The sequence below is a fragment of the Bos indicus genome, chromosome 8 (assembly GCF_029378745.1).
Source record: "Bos indicus isolate NIAB-ARS_2022 breed Sahiwal x Tharparkar chromosome 8, NIAB-ARS_B.indTharparkar_mat_pri_1.0, whole genome shotgun sequence".
Classification (NCBI taxonomy): Eukaryota; Metazoa; Chordata; class Mammalia; order Artiodactyla; family Bovidae; genus Bos; species Bos indicus.
In genome coordinates this window covers 70,118,170-70,143,983 of record NC_091767.1, presented here as the reverse complement: position 1 = coordinate 70,143,983, position 25,814 = coordinate 70,118,170, and the positions used below count along the sequence as shown (strand labels likewise).

General features: G+C 51.3%; 1 protein-coding gene across 8 annotated transcripts in view; it reads left to right on the top strand.

Moving 5' to 3' along the window:
* The first annotated feature begins 1,968 nt into the window (after positions 1–1,968).
* Positions 1,969–25,814, top strand: part of PEBP4 (phosphatidylethanolamine binding protein 4) — a 225,627-nt gene continuing 201,781 nt past the window's right edge. The window contains exons 1-3 of one of the 8 annotated variants that reach the window (XM_070794911.1): positions 1,969–2,103; positions 6,992–7,128; positions 13,755–13,881. In XM_070794911.1, the coding sequence (XP_070651012.1) occupies positions 6,998–7,128; positions 13,755–13,881 (258 nt within the window). In that variant the 5' untranslated portion in view covers positions 1,969–2,103; positions 6,992–6,997. Of the gene's footprint in view, positions 2,104–4,445; positions 4,536–6,424; positions 6,564–6,714; positions 6,907–6,991; positions 7,129–13,754; positions 13,882–25,814 lie in introns of those variants that run through there. The other 7 variants (XM_070794916.1, XM_070794914.1, XM_070794915.1 and 4 more) reach the window with 7 other exon arrangements.

The window sequence follows — 25,814 nt, the reverse complement described above, 5'->3', positions numbered from 1 at the left end:
GAATCTGCCCGTTGGGACTCAGGGAAGGTCATGGAGGCTAAAGGAAGTCTATTTCCTATAATCAAAGAAATGGGGGGGTGGTGCAGCACAGAAAGGCTTTGTGCCTAGGAGGCCCACAGGACTCTGCTTAACATAATTTGTCTGCCGAGTTGAGTTTATGATTAACATCTTTATTCAAAATAGTTGTTTCCTTTACTCATCCAACATCTGTTCTTCTCAAGATTGGGGAGTACCAAAGAAAAGTGGGGGCAAGCAGTTGCTAATTAGGGAAGGGAGACCAGGGAGAAACAGTCAAGAGCAGCTTTGGAGCAAGGTCCTTGGGGCAATTTCCATCAACAGATACACACAACAGTATCTTTGAGCTGTTATGCAGATACTGAGGGGCTTCCCAGGTGGCACTAGTGGTAAGACCCCACCTGCCAACTCAGGAGACACAAGAGACGTGGGTTTGATCACTGGGTTGAGGAGATCCTCTGGAGTAGGAAATGGTAACCCATTCCAGTCTTTTTGCCTGGAAAATCCTGACAGGTTGGTTACAGCATCATACCAATGAAAATCATAAAAAAATCATTGGCATCATACCAATGAAAATCAAACAAATATGTCAGCTTGAGTGTTGTAGGTCTGAAAGAGTACTTGAGAAAAGCTTAAAGAGGGAAAGGGCCAATGGGCATCGAAGGAAGGTCAGATTTGAGAGTAGGGTGAAGGGAAGACATTCCCAGAGTAGAGGAGAGTGGACTCCCTGGAGGGGACTTTCAAAGTGGGACACAGAGCTTAGCCAAGGGAGGTGAAGCAATGAAATTCAGCACAGTTGTCCTCACATGCTGTCTAGGAGAACCTGACAAACAGAAACACCAAATCCCAGGCCCTGGGTTTGGAAAGAATGGGTTAGGAGCTTGTGAAGGGAAAGAACAGAGGCCTAGAGTCAGCAAGGCTGACTTCTAATCCATCTCTCCTCAGCCAGCAAGACCCATAAGATGTCAAACCATCTTTAAATGCCTAAAACAAAATGCATAATTAATACCTGCTTCTTTACCCTGGCGATGCTTCTGTGGCTGAATTCATCCCACTGTTGACAATTTTGTGATTGTTGTTTGTTTGGATGTTTATTGTCCTTGTTCAACTGTGAGTTTATCAAGTTAAGGCTCTGCATCTCATGCATCTTTGTACCTTCGGCATCTGTAGGGTACCTGCCCCCAGTTAGGTGCCTGGCTGCTCTTTAAAATCCCATAAGGAGCACTTAAAAATGTACTCTCAAAGATTCTGACTTAATTCATCTGGAGTGTTTAAATGTCTACTGACTCCTTGAATTTCCTGGAAGAAATTTTCCAGAAGGAAACTGAGACTGTTCACCCAGATGTGGTCATTTAAAGCACAGAAAGAAATCCAGGTCCTGCAAGCCAGGGACTTGCCTGTTACAGGAGCATCCACTGCCCATTTTGGTAGAACATTACCTGCTGGACACAGTTGGTAGGCCTGGCAGAACTTGGCCTTGAACCAGTGTTGTTCTTCTGTGGCTCCAGGCCATGCTTGCTGGGGAAGGGGGCATTGACTCCACCCCAAGCAAGGGTCCCAACCCCACCTCTCTCCTATCTGTGTCTATGAGCATTTTGCTCTAAAGCACTCAGGTGCTATTTGTCTCTCTCAGGAACTCTGGTCTCTATGGTTTCCCTCCATCCCTCTGCAGCTCTCTTATACATCCATAGCGGGTCTTTAGCCGGCTTTACAGTGTAAAGGTAAGAGAATCATCTATGTGATTCCCGCAGCTTTCTGTAGAGTCCTTGGAAGGAGGAATGCCAGAAAACCCACCCTGTCTTCTTTCCTATTCTCACCCACTCTACATATTAGCTCCTCCCTGGAACTCCCTAGAACTTTCTCCAACTGACTCCCCAACGACCAACCGTTGCCTCCTCTGCTGGCAACTCCAGGAGCCTTCCCTATACTCTCCGTCGCTCAACACTGCCAGACTCTGATTGGGCCTTAAGGGCCCAGACTCTGGGGCATCCTGGAGGGAATTTTCTCCCCACCTTCTCCAGCCCTGAAACCTGCCAAGATTTCTCATCTCCCCGCAGCCTCCTCCCCACAGCTCCCACACTGCTCTGCGTAAGTGGCCAGACTCTTCTTCTTGGCATGGAGTATGAGATGTGAGGCCAGGACTTTCCATAAGGACCGGCCAAAGAGACAGAGAAACCTCAGGAATGAGAACTGTGGCCTGGAGGCCTTAAGGAAATTCATGTTTAGGGTGGTATCTTTGATTTCTTCACTCTAGTATGATTTGAGGCTTGTTATTCGTGGCTTTTCTATGCTTATTTCTGAGCATCAAACATTTCTTTAACTTTCCCAGAAATGGCTCTTGGGTACATATATCACTCCTGGAGTTCTGTGCTAGAATTGGCATTACTAATGGGATTAGCATTACTGATTTAGTTCAGACAGGCCTTACCAAGGAAGGAAGTAACAGACTTGGGAAGTTTCCTTTCTATGTGGGGTCCTGATATCCCCTTCCAGAGAAAGAAGGATCTCAGGCTGATCCTGAGAACTAGAACCCAAGGTGAAAGGTTATAGTCTTCTTGGGTTTTTTCTGAGCATGTGTCTTGAGCATATGGCTTTTTCAATTCTTCCACTTATACAGCTAGCTACTTTTGAATGTCTTAATTTCCCCAAGAGTCTCACCCTAGTTTCTGCTTAGGATTTTTAGATTGTCTTTTATGGGTGTGAAGTGAAGTGAAAGTTGCTCATTCATGTCCGACTCTTTGCGAACTCGTGGACTATACAGTCCATGGAATTCTCCAGGCCAGAATACTGGAAGTGGGTAGCTGATCCCTTCTCCAGGGGAGCTTCCCAACCCAGGGATTGAACCCAGGTTGCAGGTGGATTCTTTACCAGCTGAGCCACCTGGGAAGCCCTTTATGGGTATTTACCCATAATTTAATTTGGCCCACCAGGCTCCTCTGTCCTTGGAATTCTCCAGGCAAGAATACTGGAGTGGGTTGCTATTTCCTCCCACATGTCATCTTCCTGACCCAGGGATCGAACATGTCTCCTTCATTGGCTGGAGGATTCTTTACCACTGAGGCACCTGGGAAGTCCCACAAAAGAACACATACAGTATAATTCCACCTATATGAAATGTCCAGAATAAGCACACCTATGAAGACAGAAAGATTAGTAGTTCCCAGGTTCTGAGAGAGGAAGGAATAAGGAGTCACTGCTAATGGATTCTCTAGGCTTCTTTGGGGGGTGATGAACATATTCTGGAATTATATAATGAGGATAGCTGCACATCCTTTAGTGATTTTTATACTAAAATTCCCACTGAACTGCACGTGTTAAAGGAGTAAATTTTATGGTATGTGAATATATTTCAATGTTTTTAAAAATGAAGTAGGAAAGAAATGACTGAGGGAGAATTTGATCACTGCAGTACAGAAACTCCAGAAGGCAGAGGTGGAAAAGTTGAGGAGGGAGGGGAAACATAAGAGTCTGTGTCTGGGTGGAGAAAAAGCAGGTGACACTTGAGCAGTGATAGGGGTGTCAGGCACAGGAGGCCTGGAGGAAGGCAAGGAGGGTAAAGCATTCCTGGAGCACTGGTTCAGTAGATCTGGGTATCTAGAGAAACCAGGATATCTCAGGAAGCCAACGGTGTGGCCTGATTGATGGTGCTGGGAGGTGGTCTTAAGCCCAGGTGCCTGAAGGAAAAGAAGGAAGCTTCAGGGGTGAGCACTGAGGGGGCTGGAGTTCAAAAAGGCAAGTCTTGTGAATTCCCCAAGGAAAGGATCAGATTCAAAAACACCAGGAACCACTGCATTCTGTCAGATCTCTCTGTACAAAAACAAGCCAGAGAAAGTTAGATAAATAAGCAATGGGGATCCAGGGCCTAACGCCAGCAAGAGAGGTTACTTTCCCACTGATATTTATAGAGAGTTAAGAGCTATTGAGTGAACACAAGGACCATCAGAAGCAGAAGTGGCAAGTTTGTCAGGCATTCAAACTAGAAAGTATGTAGCATGTAGACCCACCAAGGGCTGCCTTGGAAAACGAGACACAGACTAGGCATTGCCTCTGAGACCCTGGTGGGCTGTGGAGTGGGGAGACTATAAGCAAATTACTAAGTATAAATAGCTACAAAATAATTTTACTAACATATAAGGACAGTAAGGAAAGGAGTAAATTGCTCTGATTCTGTATAACAGCAGTCTAATGGAGTCTGGGAATCAGAGGAAGTCTCTTTGAGGAAATGACACTTCCGGGTCCCCCAAGGGGGAATGGGAAGTGGCAGCGGAGTACTGGAAGGCCCTGGGGCAGGAAGGAGTTTGAAGGACAGACAGAGAGTAGAAAGAGGTGGCTAGAGAGGCAGGAAGAGCCAGATCTTTCAGGGCATTGTGGGATACCTGGAAGATTCCAGGCTTTATTCTAAGAACAAAGGGACTAGAGAGGAACAAGTCAGGGCACCGCAGAGCCGAAAGAGGTGTCAGGAGAGTGAATGGTTAAGGAGCATGGCGTCCAGAATCAGAAAGCGAGGGTTCAAATCTCAGGTAGGCCACCTACTACCCATGTCACCCAGGTGCAGGTTCTCTGGCTAAATCTCTCTGTGCCTCACTCTCCCCCTCTGTACAATGGGATCATAATAGTACCTACCTCATGTGGATTATGGGGCTTCCCAGATGGTGCTAGTGGTAAAGAACCCCCCTGCCAATATAGGAGATATCCTTGGGTCCAGAAGATCCCCTGAAGGAGAGCATGGCAACCCACTCCAGTAATTCTTGCCTGGAGAATCCCATGGATAGTCCAGGCAAGGTGGGCTACAGTCCATGGGGTCTCAAAGAGTCAGACACGACTGAAGCGACTTAGCACAGCACACATGAGGATCACAGTACGGAATAAAATACATATCATCATGAGGACTCAGTGCTAAAAGCCTGGTGCTCACTGAATAAGGAGGAATTGCTGACTCGAGTAGTCTCCCCAGGAGCAGTCCTGCCCCGTGGACTCACTCCCACCTCCAGACAGCCATTCATCCTTACTGGAGTTAAATGCTGCTGACACCCAGGAGAGTTCTGGCTTCTCTAGTGACTGTCACTCTGAAGACTGGAGCCTCTTGGTCTTGGGTGATCATTCTGGCACTACCATCTTCTGGCTTGGGCTGTTCTGTGAGCTCCATGAGAGCAGGGACCACGCTTAGACTATGCCCCACAGGCACAGGGCTCAGCACATAGGAGGTGCTCACACCTGCTGGTGAGATGGATTGAGAATGAATGGATGAAGGGATGGATGGGTCTATGGAAGAATATTTACACTATCCGTTAATTATTGAGCATTCCCTATGTGCCGGACTCCTTACTGAGCGCCTTATATAATTCATTTCATTTTATTCTCACAACCATCTTATGGGGAAGCTACTCAGAGACACTCTCCAGTAGGGGAGGCCTTGGGAAGGATCTGTGGGGGAGCCTGAGTCATACTTCAGAGAGCCTGATCACTAAGAAATGTGTTTAGTTTGTAGCCCCAAAGAAGGGCTTTTTGCTGGAAGTTGGATCCTGGAAATAGGAGTTCAACCAGAAAGCCAGCTTAGCTAAAAATGATTTCTTCAAAGATCTAGCTGCGTAGATTGTAGAGCCATGATCTCACCTTCCTTAGCCAGGCACAGGGAATAAGAGATCATACTTGTTTTTGAAAAGAGGTACTGCATCCTAGATGGCGCTAGTGGTAAAGAATCCGCCTCAAATGCAGGAGACAAGAGGCACAGGTTCGATCCCTAGGTTGGGAAGATCCTCTGGAGGAGGGCATGGCAACTCACTATAGTATTCTTGCTGGGAGAATCCCATAGACAGAGGAGCCTGATGGGCTACAGTCCATGGGGTCACAGAGAGTCAGACACGACTGAAGCGACTGAGCACACAAACACACACATCCTAGAGAGGCGTGGGGCCCCCCAGTCATGTGGTTTAGCTCAGAGCAGAGCCCAGGAATCCTTGGTCCCCCACACCCCTCCCAAGGTGTGAGAACTGCCTTTGATCTTTCCCCTGCCCTGACTCTGGTTCCAATCAGAGCCCCATACACTCCAGCCTGCCGGCCTGTTCCCCAAAGGAATGAATGCAGATTGCCCTGGGGTCCCAGCTGGGTTGTTCAGTGCAGCTCAACCCCAAGGCTCCCCTTCCTCCCAGTACAGCACTGTGCATGCCACCCCCATCTTGGGCAGCTCTGCTGGCCGTCTTCTCCAGGGACTATTATTTTGGGAGAGTGCTGAGTTCAGCACCACCACAAGGTATAGCTGGACGCGTCCCGGTGTCCTCAGCTGGCCCTTTGGAGCTGTCCTTCAGGCCAGGCAGCCCCACCCACTGCAGCAGCGGCCCTTCCTACACAAGGTCACCGCGTTCAACCATGACCCCCACCCCACAGCCCTGAGGCCATCTAGACAGGCGGCAGAGGAGCTGCGGGCAGGAGAAGCAGAGCTGTGCAGGGGGCACCACCCAGCCTCACTCCTGCTCCAAAAAGACCCAGCAAAGTCAGGCTCTCAGGAGCACCCCCAGAACCCAAAACCTGGGGCCACCAGCCTCCAAAAGGTTTGCGTTAAAGCCAGAGGGGCAGACTGGCCCTCAGCCAACTGACTGCACATGGGGAAACTCAGGATAGGAGGTGTGTCCGGGACGAGGTGGGCCGTGTGAGAGGCTTATATGAGCCTTCCTGCTCTGCAGTCTGCTCGTGCCCCGGGCGGCAGCAGGAACAAGTGACAGCACTGCCCTGCATAGACGGAGGAGGGGCCTAGGCCACGATTGTAAATTGAATCCAGCTGGGAGGAGGCCCAGGGCCGCCCAAGGGACTTGTGTCTGGGTGGCGGATTAGCTGCCGGAGCCCAGGCTGTGCCTGCCCTTCTCCCTGCCAAGCAGAGGGCTGTCTCCCTACCAGGTGGGCCCCCTGGGGCAGGGGCTGCGGGTGGGAAGGGCACCCCCTGCAGAGAGCCCGGCAGCTCTGAACACTCCTTCCTTTCCAGGTGCCCATGGGCTGGACCATGAGGCTGGTCACAGCAGCCCTGCTCCTGGGCCTCGCGGTGGCGGTCACTGGAGAGGAGGAGGACACGGACTTGTGTGTGTACGAGGCCCTGCCTGACAATGACGCTGTCCTCTGCAAGTAAGGCTGGGTGCAGAGGGAGGGGGGTCTCCACGAGTCCGGGGCCACTGGCTCCCGTGGCAGTGTCTGCAGACAGGAGACTCAGACAGATCGGGGAGAGGACTGTGAGACAGGCCTGTGCCATCAGTCCAGAGGGCGGTCCTCTCAACACCAGGACTGAGATCGGGGAGAGGACTGTGAGACAGGCCTGTGCCATCAGTCCAGAGGGCGGTCCTCTCAACACCAGGACTGAGATCGGGGAGAGGACTGTGAGACAGGCCTGTGCCATCAGTCCAGAGGGCGGTCCTCTCAACACCAGGAGGGTACCCGGATCTGGCCACCTCCCCTGGGGCCTCCAAACCTGAGGGGCTGGCCTCACCCTCCCTGCTGGGACCCCAAGAGAGACCATCCCTCCCCTACAGCCTGGAAGGCTCCCTTCCCCCCAACAAAGTGGCACTTTCAAGAAAAGTGGCATTTGACAGAGGCTGTGTAACCAGACCCTCCCTGTGTGAGAGGTGGTTGTTTGCTTTTCTCAAACAAAGCCCCGGAAGTGTCAGGACAGGCCGGAGTGGGGCCATTGGACATTGTCCAGAGAAAAGGCTGGGCGTCAGAGGCTGGCTCTGTCCCTTCCAAGGGCACAAGGTTCTCCCACTCTGTGTCGGAGTCCAGCTTGCTCCTCATCCATCGTGGGTCAGAAGGACCGGTCTTCATCACCCTGGACACATGGGCCATCCCGAGGGCTGCCCAGGCCACATTGCCCCCCAACACCCTCTGCCAACCTGGTGGCCGAGGACGCTGGCGTCACACTGAGGCCATTGGAAGTAAGAGAGGGAACAAGGACTTCTTACTCTGTCTCCTTGAGTACATTCGAATTCTTACAAACATTAACATTACTTTTAGGGAGATAAATATGTTTTTTCCTAAAAAGTTAGGCAGCTGAATTCTGCCCCCTCCCCCTCCCCCAAAATGGCACAGATTTTGTTCCTATCAGTACAGTTGTAACTCTGGTGAGACAGTGCTGGGTGAAATTTTGTGTGAGGGAAGGCGGGTGGGCCTGCTGCTCCTATGTGTGCAAGGTGCTCTGTGGAGCAGGACCTTCCCGGGGGCGGGCAGGCCTTTCCCTTTGGTGGGCCGGTCCAGCCCCCAAGCTGGGGAGGACAGCGGGGCCAAGGCCATGATCACAGCCCCATGCGGAGAACCTCTGTGCTTCCCGTGTTCACTGTGGGACACGTGGATCCCATGTATTCGGTCACCATGTACGGAGGGAACCCACCAGTACCCAGATGCCCTGAGCTCAGCCCGGCAGGCATCCACAGGCTGGTCTCCTGGCGGCCTGGGGACCACAGCACATGCAGGAGCTCCAGTCACCTGGTACGTGACGGGTGTTCTGCCAGTGATTTAGAGTCCTTGACCTATTTCATTGTTACCATGACCCCACGAAGTACGTGTTATCATCCCATTTTGCAGATAGGAATCCCCAGAGATTAAATAACCTGCCCATGGTTCTGATATACCTGACCAGGGGCAGAGCTATGATGCAAACCCCTGCCCCCACCGCCCCACGTCTGACTACACTCCTACTCTTTCCCCACTCACCTTCAACTGCTGACCCTCGTCCAGGGCCCAGAGCATCTCAAGTAAAGGGAATCTGTCTTACAGCAGTCCAAGGGGCTGCTATAACACAGGGCCACAGACTGGGTGGCTTATAAAAAACAAAAAATTATTTCTTACCATCCTAGAGGTGCTTCCCTGGTAGCTCAGATGGTAAAGAATCTGCCTGCAAAACAGAAGACCCAGGTTTGACCCCTTGGTCGGGAAGATCCCCTGGAGAAGGGGATGGCAACCCACTCCAGTATTCTTGCCTGGAAAATCCCATGGACAGAAGAGCCTGGCGGGCTACAGTCCATGGGGTCTCAAAGAGTCAAACACAACTGAGCAACTAACACACACATTCTGGAGGTTGAGAAGTCCAAGGTCAATGTGCCAGCAGATTGTCTGATGAGATCCCACTTCCTGACTCATAGGTGGCTGGATCCTTGATGGGTCCTTGCAGACTGGAAGGGGTGAGAAAGCTCTCTGGTAAGTCTTTTCTATTCTATTCATGAGAACCTCACCCTCATGACCTAAGCACCTCCCAGTGGCCCCACTTCCAAATTTTGTTACCTTCAGGGCTAGGATTTCAACCTATCAATTTTCAGTTCATTGCAAGGAATCATTCTCAGGACTTTTTAGAAGACGCTAGCAGATCCCCAGTTTGAGAACTTAATGGACTTCCAGCATTAAGCCTGCAAGCTAGGACACGAGTTTTTGACTGCAGATCATCATTGCAAGAGGGAAGCTTTGACTTTATGACTGCTGAAGATTTTTTTTGGTAAAAGATTCAGGGGATCTTCCTGACCCAGGGATTGAACCTGTCTCCAGCATTGCAAGCAGATTCCTTACCATCTGAGCCACCAGGGAAGTTCATTAAAAGATCATCACCGAATGAGAACACGAAAGAACATATCAGACTCCAAAGTTGAGATCAGGACCTCCTGTTCTGTGCCCCCATCCCCAAGGATCCTGCTCAGTTCAGGCTCTTGACCTTGCTGAGAGACTCCCCTAGAGAAGCGCCTCCTCTCCCCGGTATTGTTAGAATCTAACAGGGAATTCTTGAAGTTAGCACTCAGGACCTAAAAGTATTAATCTATAAGAGAGGAATTTCTTGTGCTGTGACAAGCAATGGAGAAATATTGTTAAGAGAAAAGTTCTTCTCAAATAATACCTTACCTATGCTTGAGGGGCTTCCCTGGTGGCTCAGGTGGTAAAGAATCTGCCTTCAAGGTGGGAGACCCAGGTTGAGAAGATCCCCTAGAGAAGGGAATGGCAACCCACTCCAGTATTCTTGCCTGGAGAATCCCATGGACAGAGGAGTCTGGCGGGCTACAGTCCATGGGGTCACAAAGAGTCAGACATGACTGAGTGACTTTCACTTCACTCTTGAGGAAGACAGACTAGACCAGCAAAACCACTGAGAGTCAGAACTCTAGGTTCAGTCACAGACATGAAAGAACCAAAGTCATCCAGTGGGTGAATCCACTCAGCCCCTCTCTCCTTGCTGCCTCGGCCCCAGTGGCCCCAGTGGACTCTCACAGGGACACGACCTGCTTCCCAAAGTCCTCTCTTCTGTACTGAAAGCCTCCCACATCATATAGGGCACCCTTGTGTCAAGGCTTGTGACTTGTCACAGTCACCCTTGTGACTGCCCTTCTTTAACTGCACCCCCATTCTTCCTAGTTTTGCCCCAGGCACTGCATCGAACAAGTCTAGCCTCTCTGTCCCTGGAGGGTCCTTCCGATGTTTGGAGACAGATGTCACGACCCTGTCCCCTGCCTTCACCTGCAGTTCTTTTTCCTCTGAGCCTCCACCTCTCATCCTTCAATTCCTCCTTGGGGGGTCTTGTTCTGGGCTCCTGCCTTAAGGAAGAATTGGTTGGAGATAGACCCACATGTCCACACTGAGAACCACACAGCAGAGGGTGGGGTGTCCCCTGAGTCCCCAGGCGCCTCTATGAAGGCAGCCTTCCCTCCATGGACCTTTGTGTCTCCCTTGCTTTGGGGGCAGCTGGGATTCTGAGCTTTTTTCATCCCCAGGGAGCTGTTTTCCTCTGATCTGATTCTTATGATGCTGAGTGACTTCCGTGAACATCCAGTCAAGGGAAGTGCAGACAAGCCTGTGCACTCCTTCTCTGTTGCTTACAGAAGAGTTCCCCAAACCTCACTGGGGCACACATTTATTGCCTCAGTTTCTCTGGCCATGGCCCAGCTGGGCACCTCTGCCCAGATTCTTGGGAGGCTGTGGTCCAGCTCTCGGCCCATGGTGATAGCCTCATCTGAAGAATGAGACTTGGAGGAAACATGTGGGCTTCAGACCCTGGGCTGACAGTGCCCTGTGGGTACAACAGGGGCCTGGCTGGATGGACCTAACTCTTGGTCCCCTGGCACCCTCTGGGGCTTTGCTTGCATGCTCAGTCGTGTCCAACTCTTTGTGATCCCATGGACTGTAGCACGCCAGCCAACCCTGTCCATGGGATTTTCCAGGCAAGAATACTGAAGTGGATTGCTGTTTACTCCTCCTGGGGATTTTCCTGATCCAAGGATGGAACCTATGTCTCCTGTGTCTCATGCATTGCAGGCATATTCTTTATTGCTTGAGCCATCTAGGAAGCCCCTCAGGGGCTTTAGGCCTGATCTGAGAGGCAGCAGAGAGCAGTGGCTTGAAGCAAGATTTTAGTTCCCTCCCCAGGAATTGAACCTGCAGCAGCAGCAGCAGCCTGGATAAAAACCAGGAATCCTAGCTGCTAGTCCACCAGGGGCTAGAGGCGAGAAGCGAAATTCCCCTGGCCCTTGCTCCCCTCCACTGAAAAATGCAATTCTCAAGGAGGCAAAAACTGTAAAACCAAGTATGAAGTTTATTATTAGAGACACAGCACAACTGGGAGAGCACACAGATAAACAGTTTGTTAAGACAGAAACAAGGCAGAGATGCACCCCGGACAGAAAGGGTGTGGGCGTCTCCCCTAGTGAGGAACGCAGTAAAGAGGCGGTTAAGTCATTTATAGGGCAGTTCTTCTGGGTCTTTGTTTATCTTTGGCCAATTATCTGATTTCTTTTTCTACAATTGACCTGCCCTAGGACCCTCCCTAATATTCATGCACAACTGTTCTCTGAGATGGATTCCAGCCCAGAGGCCTATGGGGGAGCCTCAGCATCACCTGCTATGGGGTGTTTCCACCTTCTTTTTGACCCTCAAGGAGGCTTCCTGCCCATGTACTGCATCTCCCTTGTTGCATGGAGGGGACATTGGTGACCGCTTGATCTTTTACTCAAACAGGGTTTAACCCTTCTCTGTCCCGCCATAGCTGTTATCTTAAAGTAGCCACAAGAAACAAAGCCTGGCTATTTGCCCTGTTTCTGTTATTATTTCTATTTCAAAGTACAAACAGGAGGATGATTGTAAATACCTAACCTGGAGCCTACTTACTTCCTGTCTCAGGAAATGCAAACAGGAGGCTAGTTGTTAAGTGTCCCTCCTGAAACCCATCAATCTCCTGCCTCAGCCCCACTCACAAATGTCAGTTTGATGATTTTGCTTAACTATAAGAAGATCAAACCAATCGATCCTAAAGGGAATCAACCCTGAATGTTCATTGGAAGGACTGATCCTAAAGCTGAAGCTCCAATACTTTGGCCACCTGATGGGAAGAGCCAACTCACTGGAAAAGACCCTGATGCTGGGAAAGACTGAAGGCAAAAGGAGAAGTGGGTGGCAGAGGATGAGATGGTTAGATGGCATCACAGACTCCATGGATATGAAATTGAGCAAATCCCAGGAGATAGTGAAGGACCGGGAAGCCTGGCACGCTGCAGTCCATGGAGTCACAAAGAGTTGGACACAACTTAGCAGCCGGACAACAAGAACATTTAAACATTGGCAGCAATTCTACTGGGATAGAAAAAGGAGACACTTGTGTTGCCTCTGGTCCTCAGTTTCCTTCCTCCCCACCCTTTCCCTCCGCTTCCAGTTCTGGGCTGTGGTCTGAGTCCCCATCTTTCTGCCAGAAGAGGGTCCCCTCTCTCAGCCTTAGATCTCGATAGCTGCTGTGGCAGGGGGTAAAGGCAGAAACAAACCAAAAAGTCCTTAAAATGCTGCCATGAGGAGAGATGAAAACCCATACTCTACAACTTCTTCAAAAGTTATTAAAACTATACCACCTGAGGACTTCCCAGATGGTCCAGTGGTTAAGAATCCACTTGCCAATGCAGGGGACACGGGTTCTATCCTTGGGAACATCCCACATACTGCGGAGCAACTAAGCCCATGAGCTGCAACCACTGAGCCTGTGCTCTAGAGCCCAGGAGCTGAACTACTGAACCCGAGTGCTTCAGCTACTGAAGTGCACACACCTGAGAGCCCATGCTCCACAGCAAGAGAAGCCCGTGCTCCACATGCAATTAGAAACCTGAGTACCGCAGCCAAGAGGAGCCCCTGATCACTGCAACTAGAGAAAAACCCACATGAAGCAACGAAAGGCTGAGCACAGCCAAAAATAAAGTAAATAATAATACTAATAAGGAAAGCACAAGGAATGGCATATCGAGAGCCTAGGGTAGGGTCACCCACAGAAGGGAGTTATGCAGCTACTGCTGGGATTTGCAGGCATGGAGAGGGTCTTGATTGTTTAAAGAAGTTTGTCCCCATGAAGAAACCTGTGATAACTTGCTACACCTTTCTTTGTGTAATAAGAACATTCCAGAAAAGCAACATAAAAATATCATTCTTCTATACCCAGCCCTACTTTAAAGACACTGATTAGGTTTGCCTATGGATTTTTTTTTTTTTTTTTTTTTTTGAGAAGTAAACACTGACAGTAATGAATACTTTCCGACCATTGATAACATGCCAGGCCCTGTTGTAAACATCAATCACTACTTTACCCTTCTCACCAACCCTACAAATAGGTATTATTAGTATTCCCACTGTACAGGTGGAGAAACTGAGTCACAAGAAATCAAGTAACTCAAGCTCCACAGGTCAGACTGAAGCCTTATGCACCCCCAGCGCCCCAAAAACCCCAACACGAAACAACCACCTCCCTCTCTCCACAGGGGCCTTAAGGTTTTCTACCCAGAGTTGGGTAACATCGGCTGCATGATCGTTCCTGAATGCAACAATTACAGACAGAAGATCACTACCTGGCCCGAACCAATCGTGAAGTTCCCTCAGGCCCTGGACGTGAGTGAGCTGGCCTGGCTGGAGTGGGAGGGTCGCTCTGAGATCTGGGTTCCCTCTGAGTCTGTTCCTCTGGCTGAGAGGAAACCACGTGCAGAGCCAGCTGAGCCAGGACTGGTGGCACCAGATGGCTTGTTGCCGTGAGTGTGTGCCTCCGTTAGAGTGGCCCACCGCCTTGGAGGAGGCTGGGGTGGGTAGCAGGGGCTGCAGGCCGCAAGCTTTGGCATCGTTCAGGGGGTGCTCCACCCGGGGACTGGCCAGGGGATGCAGAGGGTGGCAAGGAAAATGAGAAGGGAGGGATCTATGGGGAGCTCTTTCTCAAGGTGCAGAGTGGCAGGGTTTTCGGAGTGATCTAGATGGGGAGGACTCGATTCATATGGAGCAGTGCTTCTCACGTGGGCTGAACAAGTGGAGGTCAGAGCCCTTGACTCTTGGGGCATCTCAGTATGAGACCCGCTCAGAAGTTGGCCCCGACTTGCCCGAAATAAAAAAGAGAAACATTCTAGGAACTGGATAGAACTATTCCTTTTTCTGGAAAATGATTGGTACCATCTTGTTCTGGAAGCTTCTCTCCGTCTGGGAATGTGGTAAGCCCGGGGAAGGGCGATGGGAGGGGGATATAGAGCTGCAGTTGTCAGGATAGCTGCTCCAGTGGCTTAGTCGCCTTTTCTTTCGTCTTTGACTCCAGGCTGAGCTCCCAGAGTGTCAGGGGGCGGAGGGTAATCCTTGCTTTATCTGCAGGTTGTAGTAGAAGGTGCCAATGTCAACCTAGGCACAAGGACTGTGATGTGTTCGGGACTCGAATGGGTGGAGACGGAAGGGTCATGGCCAGGATGTGACCACAGGCACACCTCTGCTAACCTTCTGATCCCCCTGCGATCGTGGCAGGGAGGGAGCACAGAGGGCTCCCCACCTCTGTTGGCCCAGCCTGGGGGCTGTCAGCACAAGGATAACAAGATGACAGGTTCTCGAGTCGGGGGCTGTGAAGACTACTCAGGAGATTTTTCTTTTCTTTTTATTCTTTTAGCCATGGCTTGTGGCTTGTGGGATCTTAGTTCCCCGATTTAGGGATTGAACCCAGGGCCCTGGCAGTGAGACCACAGAGTCCTGACCACTGGACCGCCAGAGAATTCCTGAGAGTTTTTCTTTCTTTAACTGACTTGCACTATCAGGGAACAAATACATGGTGATCTGTCTCATAATTGATGAGGCTGAGAACATGAAGCTTTGACAGGCTATTGTGTCTGCAGCGTTGACAAACATCCTTTCCTCTGGGGGGCTAAGCAAGCTAGTCATGAGAGACTTTCTCGGTGTCCTCTTCCTCAGCCCTCCCAAGCCTGCCACACATGCACACGTGTGTGCACACACACACACACATGCTCATGTCAGCCCTCCCCACCAGAAACCCTCCGCCTGGGTCATAACATCAATAGGTGGGAGAAGTGGAGGAAACATAAGCCTCTGTGACTGTAACTCAGGGCGGGAGCCTGTTCCTCCAAGGAAAGGTATAATGCTTACTCCGTGAGACAGGACTCTTGACTTTACCCTTAATTCACTTGTCCTTAAGGAGTGAGGAGTTTGGACCAAATACTTTCAGAGCCCAATGACTGTTCAAAGAGGGAATCTAAGCCAAGAGCTCCATTCCCAGTGATATTGCTCCATTCCATGCGACGTTGTCACATATGTCCACTAGATGGCAGTGTAGACTTTCCTGAGTCCCTGGTGCCCTTGGCCGCAACAAGTTTGAAGCCAGTTTGGGAAGCCTTTGCATTTGACTTGGACTAGGCTGCAGTCCATGGGGTCACTAAGAGTCGGACACAACTGAGCGACTTCACTTTCCCTTTTCACTTTCATGCATTGGAGAGGGAAATGGCAACCCACTCCAGTATTCTTGCCTGGAGATTCCCAGGGACAGAGGAGCCTGGTGGGCTGCCGTCTATGGGGTCGAACAGAGTCGGACATGACTGAAGCGACTTAGCAGCAGCAGCAGCAATTGGGACTGATGGTCCTTGGGCATGAACACAGAATGCAAAGAAAATATCACCCCCTCCAGATCCTGCAATCTCCCACCCTGCCTCAGCCCAGAGTGGGGCAGCGGAGAAAACCTGGAGATTTACGAAGGATGCAGAGCTGTGGATAAGAAATCCAAGGAAAGCAGAGATTTCACAAAGGACAGTCTGGCCAAAGTGGTGGAAAGAAATAAAGGAAAAGTAGAATTCTACTGCTATAGAACTATAAAGTTTACAGAAATCTGTCTGTTGAGAAAGCAGGTTCAGCTAGAGTGTCAAAAGCTACCATTTATTGGGTGGTACCCACTTCATATTGAATACTGTTCATGCATTGTTTCATTTAATGTGCTCATCAAGTTAAGTATTTATTTAGTCAAGATTGTCGGTGGCAAGAGACAAAAATCAACTCAAACTGGCTTGTGACAAGAGAAAAGAAGGAAGGCATTACTGGTTCACAAACTGAAAACTCCAGGGATAACTTCAGGCATGGCTGGATCCAGGTGCTCAATCAACGTCACCAGGAAGCTGTCTGTCCCTTTTCTCTACTTGTTTTTTCTGTGCTGGTTTTGTGTGTAAACACTCTTTCCTGTAATGACAAAGATGACTCTATCAGCTTCAGAGTTATGTTTTACTAGTTTATTAACCCACTGGATATAGATTGACCCCATCCAACCATTAAAAGTCCCCAGATTTGTCCTGCTTGTATCCCGTGTTCATCCCTGACCCAAACAGTGATGCTGGGCAGCCCCATTTACTCTACAAGGGCTGAGAGCAGAAGAGGATGGTACCCTCCAAAGGAGCATCAAGGGGCAGGTTTTCAGACAGCAGATAGGATATTGAACAGGAAACATGAGAGAAAAAGTGCAGAGTCCCTTTAAAGTGGGGGCAGGGAAGCCCGAGACCTTAGTGACAGTGAAGAGGACTAAGGCATTGCCTCCGGGTCTGATGGAAAAGGGCAAGAGGCTGGTGACTGACTACGTGGAGATGTTGCCTTTCAAAGGTGATCAAAGCAGCTTACAGGGGACACGCCCAGGAAGCCCACCCACGAAGCAAGCCCTGAAGCCCTGGAAGGAGCCGTGTAGTGGGCGGGAGACTAGGCTCTCTGCCCAGTAGAGGTCTTCCTGCTGGCTTAGGCCCCTTTCCCAGACTTGGACCGTACTCCGGTACTCCCCGCCCCTACCAAAATGCTTCCTCCTCTGAGAAGCTTTCCCTGACTGCCTTCCTCTGAGTAACGCTTCCCTCCCCCCAGTCTTTGTTGGGTCTCTTCTTTCTCCGAGCAGTTTTCACATCCCCTACCCTCCAAACCCAGCGTTTGCTTCCCTCTGTCTTGTACTGTGGTTGCCTGTGCATATCTCCTGTAGCGTCAACTGATTTATGAGCTCTCGGAGAGCAAGACCATGTGTTGTATTTCTTTGAACTACCCACAGCCCCTACCAGCATCACAGACCCCACGCTGGCTGACTGGGTGGCCAGGTGGCCAGATGAATGAAGGAAGGAAGGAATGCATGAATGGCAGGTGGACGGACACACCTCTTGGAGCGTCAGCTCTGAGGCGCGTGAGCCCCATGGTTTGTGCTTCAAGCTGCCGGGTGTTCTGGGGCCTCGGCAGAACCCCAGGACAGCATTAGTCTCTCCCCTGCCAGGATAGGTGGGGGGCTGGGGGTGGGGAGGAGGAAGCAGAGAGAGAAGAGGAAATAGGGTGGGCCCCCTAGAAGGCAGAGTAGTGCAGGAAAATACAGCTGGTCCCCCTGCCAACAGCCGCAGAGAGCCAAGAGAGGCGATGAAACAAGAAACTTCCTCCCCTGGTGCTGTGACAAACGTTAAGAGGCAAACATCTTAAAACGCGTGCCCTTCTCGAGCCCGTGAAGACTGAAAGGCCCCCGAGAAGCTTCTTGACTGTGGCTTATTCTTCACCTTGAATTTAAACAGCTGGAATCCTTTTGAAGGGAAGAAATTGCCGTTAAGTGGGGAGTGTGCATTGCATTAGAGGGAAGGAACACAGACCACAGCCATCCTTCCTGTGGGCCCTCGGCTTTCCAATCTGTTCTCCTCCCCAGCAAGCCAGTGACCCTGAGTGTCCCCCCCCCACCCCCCGCCCCGGGCTGAGCAGGCGTGTCCCCGCGTCACACGGCACCTACAGCATCTGTGCGGTTGCCTTTTGGGGACCACCTCCTTGCCCACATCGGCCCAAGGCAGAGACGCAAGTTTCAGCACGAATCTTACAGAGGTCTGGAAATCTGGAGACATGCACGTGTGGGAGAGTCGGAGACCATTCTCGATGAAAGAGACCTCAGAGCTCCCCAGCCCACTGCCTATCGTTCTTCTTCCTTTTCTAACTTTTTACGATATACAGAAATACAGCCGATCAACAACGTTGTGATAGTTTCAGGGGGACAGCAAAGGGACTCAGCCATACGTACATGTATATCCATTCTCCCCACAAACTCCCCTCTCATCCAGGCTGCCACATAACACTGAGAAGAGTTCATGTGCTTTTACGGAAGGTCCTTGTTAGTTATCCATTTAAAATATAGCCATGTGTACAGGCAACCATAAGTTCATTCTCTAAGTCTGTGAGTCTCTTTCTGTTTTCTAAGTTCATTTGTACCAATTCTTTTTAGATTCAACATATAAGGGATGTTGATTCTAAACATATAAGGGATTACATATTTCTGTGTTTCTAATCCCAACATATAAGGGATAACATATTTCTCCTTCTCTATCAGACTTACTTCACTCAGTGTGACAATCTCTAGGTCCATCCATGTTGTTGTAAATGCCACTATTTCATTCTCTCTAATGGCTAATATTCCATTGCATAAACGTCCCACACCTTCTTTATCCACTTACCTGTCGATGGACATTTAGGTTGCTCCCATGTCTTGACTATTGTAAACAGTGCTATGATGAACACTGGGGTGCGTGTATCTTTTCAGATCATGTGTTTCTCTGGATATATCCCCAGGAGCTCCCATCCTTTTTATACACAGAGCAGAAAAATGGGAGCTGCTGCCATCATGAAATGATTAGGACACAGGGCTCCAACACCCGGGAGCAGCCCCTGATGGATTAGCAGATCCACCCAGCTCATTTTTGAAAAGATGCTGAGAGGGAACGTGCCCACATGCAGGAGGCAGCCAAGCGCAGTTGCTCCAGGGATAGCAGCTCCCAGTCTAAGGTGGAGAGATGGACAGATGCATGGAGCGCAGGGACACCGTGTCAGTGCTTCAGGAGAGGGACCTCAGGCACCATGAGGGCCAGGGAGGGCAGCCAAGCTGAGCCGGGGCCTGGAGATGCTTCCAGGGGGAGGGGACCCCGAGCTGAGCTGTGCTGGTGACAGACAGGAAGCTGGGACAGCCGGGTGAGGGCTGAGGCTCCAGAGGGGGCAGGACCACACTTTGAGGGGGTCACAGATGCTGCTTCGTGGGCGCTGGTGTGGAATCTAGTCTTTATCTGGAAGCCAGGCTGAGAAAGTGGAAAGGTCACCATTTGATTTTCAGGCTGGTACAGGTGATCGGATTGACAATTCAGGAAGGTCCCTTGGGTAGGTCACCCAGGTGCCTGTGGGTGGATGGGAGAAACACAAGGCTGGAGGCAGGGTGAGCCTGCTGAAGCAGAGGGTGATGGCGTGGACCGGGGCAGGGGTCTGAAGGTATAAAGGCAGTCAAGTCCACTGGGCTTGGTGACAGCAGAGGAATGGGTATCGCCAAGAAGGAGACAGCCGGGATAGCTGTCGGGTTTCTGCGACAGGCAGGTGGGTTAAGCTGGGCATGTTATTTATCCCCCAAAACAAGACATTTTGGAGAGTGTTAATAATAATTGGGAGGAAGGGCATTATTGGGCACTGTCCCTAACAGCGGTGCTGTCACCAAACCAGGGACACAGGAGAAGGCTTGGATCCACAGGGACCATGGGCAGTGAGTGGCAGCAGCTTTGCCTCACTAAGGCCCCTGTGTGCACCCAGTGAGCGGATCAGTCTAATACTGGGAAGAGAAGGCAGGGCTGGAGGCCTAGCTTTGGGTCCTTGGCATCTGGGGGCGCAGGGTGGAGTGTTCCAGGAGGCTGGGCTCCCCAGGGGACTGGGGAGGATACGGAGTGGCCAGCAGCAGCCAGCGGCAGAGGTCAGGTCAGACTGGCGAGAGAGAGGTTGCTGAAGGGCCAGGCTAGGGAAGAGCTGTCAGATTTGTCAAATTCCCTGGCGCTGCTCTCCAGCAAGCAGGAGAGGAGTTTCAGGGCAGTGGGCCTAGGGAGAAGGTCAAGTCAGGACACAGTACAGAGTCTACTGGAGGGGGTTCACCCACGTGATGCTTCACACCTGTGATGCTTTAGGGAAGAATTAATTAATGAGGTGCAACTGCAACCCAGTGCCAGGCACATGACAGAAGAGTAATAAATGGTATACCTTGTCATACAATAAAAGACTGCTTTGTAGTCTGAAGGGTAAAGGGCACAGAAGGAGGGTTGGGGTCCTGGAGGCTCTGAGAGGAGCTGGTGAGGTGGTAACAGAGAAGGGGGCTGATAGGTGGAGACAGGTCTGGGAAGGCAGGTGGGCAGACCACCCAGCACCCAGGTAAGGATGCTTGTATGGAAGAGAGTCATGTGTCATTTTATCCTTTGTCCTTGGCTGAAGGCTGCTAAAATCACCCCACTCTTTCCCACCCCAGCTCAGGGCCACCCAGCCATCTTTTTGGGGGGTGCCTCTGGCCACAACAGGGCCAGGTGAAAAGAATGATGTTCATGGCCATCTCTAACCTTTGTAGTCAGAGTCTGAGGTCATAGAGAAACTTCCTATGCAGGATTTCACATGATCCTCCTAGCAACGCTGGGAGCTAGGCCAAGTAGGGATTATCCCCACAACTGCAGGATGAGAAACATTTCCCAAGGTCAAGGTTAAGCTCGCCCAAGCTGGGGAGTGGAGGCATCAGCCCTGGATGGCAGGTGTCCCACCTCTCAGTTCACTGCTCTATCACCTTCAAGATGTTGCTTCTCAAATGCACCCCCGAGTCCCAGAGAAGAGTCCTGGATGTCCATGCGGGACTCAGGGTGTCATGCACGCATCCGTTTCCCGGAGCAGATCCTGCCCCGCTGCAGGACACTGTCCCAGGAGCCAGTTGTTGTTGTTCAGTCACTCAGTCGGGTCTGACTCTTTGCAACCCCATGGACTGCAGCATGCCAGGCATCCCTGTCCTTTGCCATCTCCTGGAGTTGGCTCAAACTCATGTGCATTGAGTCGGTGATGCCATCCAACCATCTCATCCTCTGTCGTTCCCTTCTCCTCCTGCCTTCAATCTTTCCCAGCATCGGGGTCTTATACATTCCTGCCCACGAGGGGCATCTTGTAGCTATGCGAATGTAAGTTGCAGTCATTGTTAAGAGGATGACCTCAGGAGGAGCCCTTCCATGGCTGATGTTTTGCTCCTGGGCGCCTTCGTTAGGGAGCTTCTTGGCCTTGACCTTCATTTCCAGTCCTCTTTATCCCCCACCACCTTTTCCAGCGTCATACTCTCTGCTCCAGGGTTTACAGAAGCCCTGGTCAGACCTTTCTATAAATCTGCCCATCCCCAGTCCACAGGGCTGTTCCTGGGAGCACCGGCAGAGAGGGTGTTTGTTCAGTGACTGAGCCTCTGATGTCTGCTGAGAGCTCCCGGTCAAGTGCTGGGGAAACAGGCTCCAGATGTTTTTCAGATCAAATAATGTTCCTTTGAAAACACTGTGTGGGCTGCTTCACTGAGGGGGCAGATGGGGCCTGAAGGGCCAGTTCAGTGGGTTTGCATCCGGGTTTAAAGAATAAAGGTCACTCAGCCAGTGTGTGTTGGGGTCCAGGGTGGGTTGGGGGTGGGGGGGTCGCCGCACCCTTGGGATCTGTTCTCGGTGGTCTGCTGGGAGTGTGGGCAGAAGTCTCTTGTATTTTAAAATCGCTGCACAGCCTTGATTGGAGCCATTTAGAGGGACAAACACGTGAACTTTGAACGCCCCGCAGTGACTTTTGTAGGCTCTTGCTGGAGAGGGGGAGGTGGCTTTACAGAGGAGTTCGGAGAAAGACTGGGAGGAATTTAAAATGCGACAATAATGTCCTTTATTGTTTGTTAACACTTGCGGACTGAGGGGTGAGGGGAGAGGGGAGGAGGTGGGGAGGGCATCTGCTAGGAAGGGGCACCCACTACAGTCTGAGCCCTCCCCAGGCCAAAGGCCTGAGAAGAATGGGAGCTGGGATGGCTGCTGGGGGTTGGGGCCTGGCAATGTCAAGTGACTTATAGCAAAGGGACAGGTTGAGGGGACGGGGGCATGCAGAAATGTGAAGAAATCAGGGACGGTTTGCTCCCCACCTGCAAGTCTGCTCCGACAATCCAAGGCAGGGTCAGGACAATCCATGGGGCATTTTAATTCCCAGGTCTGAGATCTGCCGGTGACGTTGGGCACGCGGAGACTCTAAATGTCCCCGTAGGGGCGGGCAAGGCCCAGAGGGCCAGGAAGGAGCAGGGCCTGCCCGGCTGGTAGGCGTGGCTCTCCAGGCCCTGCGGGTTGGAAGGCGGAGCTGGCCTCTTCGCTCTCCCGAGGCTGCAATTCCAAGAGCCGACACCAGAGGGAGATAGACGACCGTCATCCCGCCCCATCAAGGTGAGCGGGCTGAGTGGCCAGGGTCTCAGGCACAGGGAGGCAACGGCCAGGGCCTTGGGATGGTGGAGGCTTAACCTGGTAATGGAGAAACAGAGGGTCCCTGATTTGGGTCGAGTGTGCAAGCCTCCGCACTCCTTGCTCACCTCTCCTGGGCCAGGTGGCTGTGGGGGTGCCCTCCTATTCAAATACAAATATGCCTGGAGTGGAATTTCTGACACTGGGCACCACTAACTTGAAATGCCCTAGGGGCCAGGCTGGTAGACTGGTGGGTGAAATAACCGGTTGGAAGGCGAGGAGAAGGGCAAAGACAGGCCCTCACATCCCAACTGGTAGTAAAAAGTTATTTTAAATTGTGCTTATGGTCCTCTGTTCATCCCATTTTGCTTGCCTGAAGACTTGACCTGCAGAGTCAGGATGGTCTGGCGGGACTGAGAGCTGCCAGCTGTGAGAGTTGGTTTTTCCGTTCACAGAGCACTTGGAGCCCTGGGGTTGGTCTGAGAAGCTTGCAGGTCCCTGGCCTTGCACAGACCTCCTCTCACACCGTCATCTGTTGCCCATAGCACTATGACCTTGGGCAGGTTGCTTCTCGCTGAGATTCCTTTCCCTCACCTTAAAATGGGTATAAGATCCACTTCTGGTGGATGAGCAGCCAGTTATCTGTCCCGGTCTTTTCCTGGTCCATCAGTAGCATTTGGTCCAGTTGGTCACCTCTTCCTCGTAGATGCATGTTTTCCACCTGGCTTCAGGCACCCACACTCCCACCCATTTCTAGTTCTTCACTTCTTCATCCTCTCTGCAGGGTGCTCCTCCTCCCACCAGCCTCTCCTTGCGGGAGACCCCAGGCCTCAGTGTCGTGTCTGTAAATGTCACCTGTATGCTCTCCTACTCACATGGCCACGGGGGTGTCTGATGGACCCTCACAGCCAACATATGCAATGCCAGTGCTCCGTCCCCACCCTCCCCCAACGCGCACCGTCTGCCATCATCCCCGTCTCGGCACAGAGCTGCCCCAGCCCCAAGTTGTGCCAGCTGGACATCCTGGCATCTTCAGTAACTGCCCTGTCTCTCCCACCACACATCCATCCCACCGGGAAACGCTCTTGGCTTTGCTTGCAGAATCTGTCCAGTCACTGACCACTTCTCTCGCCTCCGCTGTTAACACCCTGGCCAGGGCCACACCCTCTCTGCCCGAATTATTGCAACAGCCTCCTCCCTGGTCTCCAGGCTACCACAACTACCCTGAACAGCCAGCCTGTCCTCAACAGAGTGGCCAGAATGAGCTTTTACATCTCCTGGTCAGATCAGCTCACTCCTCTGCTCAGAATCCTTCCATTTCTCCTCAGGTCACCAGAAAGTAAGAGCCAAAATGCTCACACTGGCTTATAGGAGCCCCTGTGACCTGGCCCACTGTCACCCCTCTGACCTCAGTCCTGCTATTTTCGCCTGGCTCGCTGGCTCCAGGCCACCTCGCGTCTCGTCTGCTTCTGGACCACAGCAGCCACGCTCCAGGGCCCCTGCCCGGTGCTTCCCTCTGCCTGTGTCTCTTCTCCCCCATCACAACGTCACATCCTCACCTGCTTCTGACTCTGCTTAAATGCCATCACCTCCAGGAGGCCTTCCCAGCCCCTCAGCCTGGCACCCTGAGCCCCTCATCCCTCTCTACTTCTTCCCGTCATGTTTATCACCTTCTAACCTACACATCATTTCTTCAGTTACTGTGTTTATGTTTTGTTTGCCTGTCCCTGCCCCGACCCCACAGCTAGAATATAAGCTCCATGCGGGCAAGAATGTTTGGTTTATTCGCTGATGCATCCCAAGCACTAGCAGTGTCTGCCGCATTGCTGCTGCTGTTCAGTTGCCGAGTCATGTCCAACTCTGCAACCCCATGGACTCTGGCGTGCCGGGCCTCCGTGTCTTTCACTGTCTCCCGGGGTTTACTCAAGTTTATGTCCATTGAATCAGTGATGCTGTCCAACCGTCTTATCATCTGCTTCCTTCTTCTCCTTCTCTGCTACATTGTAGACACAATAGATATTTTCTGAATGAAGATTATTGAATGATGGTTGCGAGAGATCACATATATAAAGCCTGTCAGTGCCGACACAGGAAGCATTCCAAAAATGATGATGGTGATGGTGGTGGTGATGGTGGTGGTAGTGGTGACGGTGGTTATAATAATCTTCTCCAACACCTAGGTGCCTAGTGCATCCTGCAACACGACAGTGGAGGCAATATCTAGAAGACATGGCATACAAGGCAGAGGGTTGTAGGGGAGGTTTAAGGGTTAAGAAGAGATAGCAGAAGAGAGCTAGAGATGGAAGGGAAATGTTTTATACCTCATTGGAAAGGAATAGAGCTCCATGACTGGACACAGTGCTATGCAGAGAATAGACACTAGGAAACCTTTGGAAGGGTTTCCCAGGTGGCTCTAGTGGTAAAGAATGCACTTGCAATGCAGGAGGCACAGGAGACGCAGGTTCAATCCCTGGGTCGGGAAGATCCTCTGGAGGAGGACCTGGTAACCCACTGCAGTATTCCTGCCTGGAGAATGCCATGGGCAGAGGAGTCTGGTGGCAGACTACAGTCCATGGGGTCGCAAAGACTCAGACATGACTGAAGTGCCTGAGCACACACACAAACCTATGGAATGGATGAGTAAATCCTTTGCCTTGTCATCACGTGCAGAGATCACTTTAGAAACTGGGCAAGCAGCCTTGGCAAAAACTTTGGGGAGGGGCGGGGAGGCTGAACTGAAATAGGGACAGTGGAAGGAAGGCAGTAGTCTCCTGAGGCTGGACAGAGATGGGTAGTCTGCCACAGCATCTTCTCGGATGGCATCCCTCTGCTCAGGATCACAGCGTCCCACCAGGTAGGTCTTCACTGACTCCTGGGGCCCTACGGGTGATTGCTGAAAGAGAAGAGCCATATCTCTGGGAAGCTGGTTTCAGGTGCCCTCTCTCCGTTAAAACCCCACACCCCCACCCAGTACCTCTTCTTCACGCAAACCTGGTATTTGGTGAAATGCAAGACCCTGATGCTGGGAGAGATTGAAGGCAGGAGGAGAAGTGGTTGACAGAAGAAGAGATGGTTGGATAGCATCACTGACTCAATGGACACGAGTTTGAGCAAACTCCGGGAGATAGTGAAGGACAAGGAAGCCTGGCGTGCTGCAGTCCATGGATTTGCAAAGTGTCAGACACAACTGAGCGACTGAACAACAACAATGCCAGTGAGACTGCCTTTAGTTCTTTCTTCAAGTAGAGTGATGGTTAATTTCAGGTTTGGAGTCGAATGCCTGGATTGCTAACA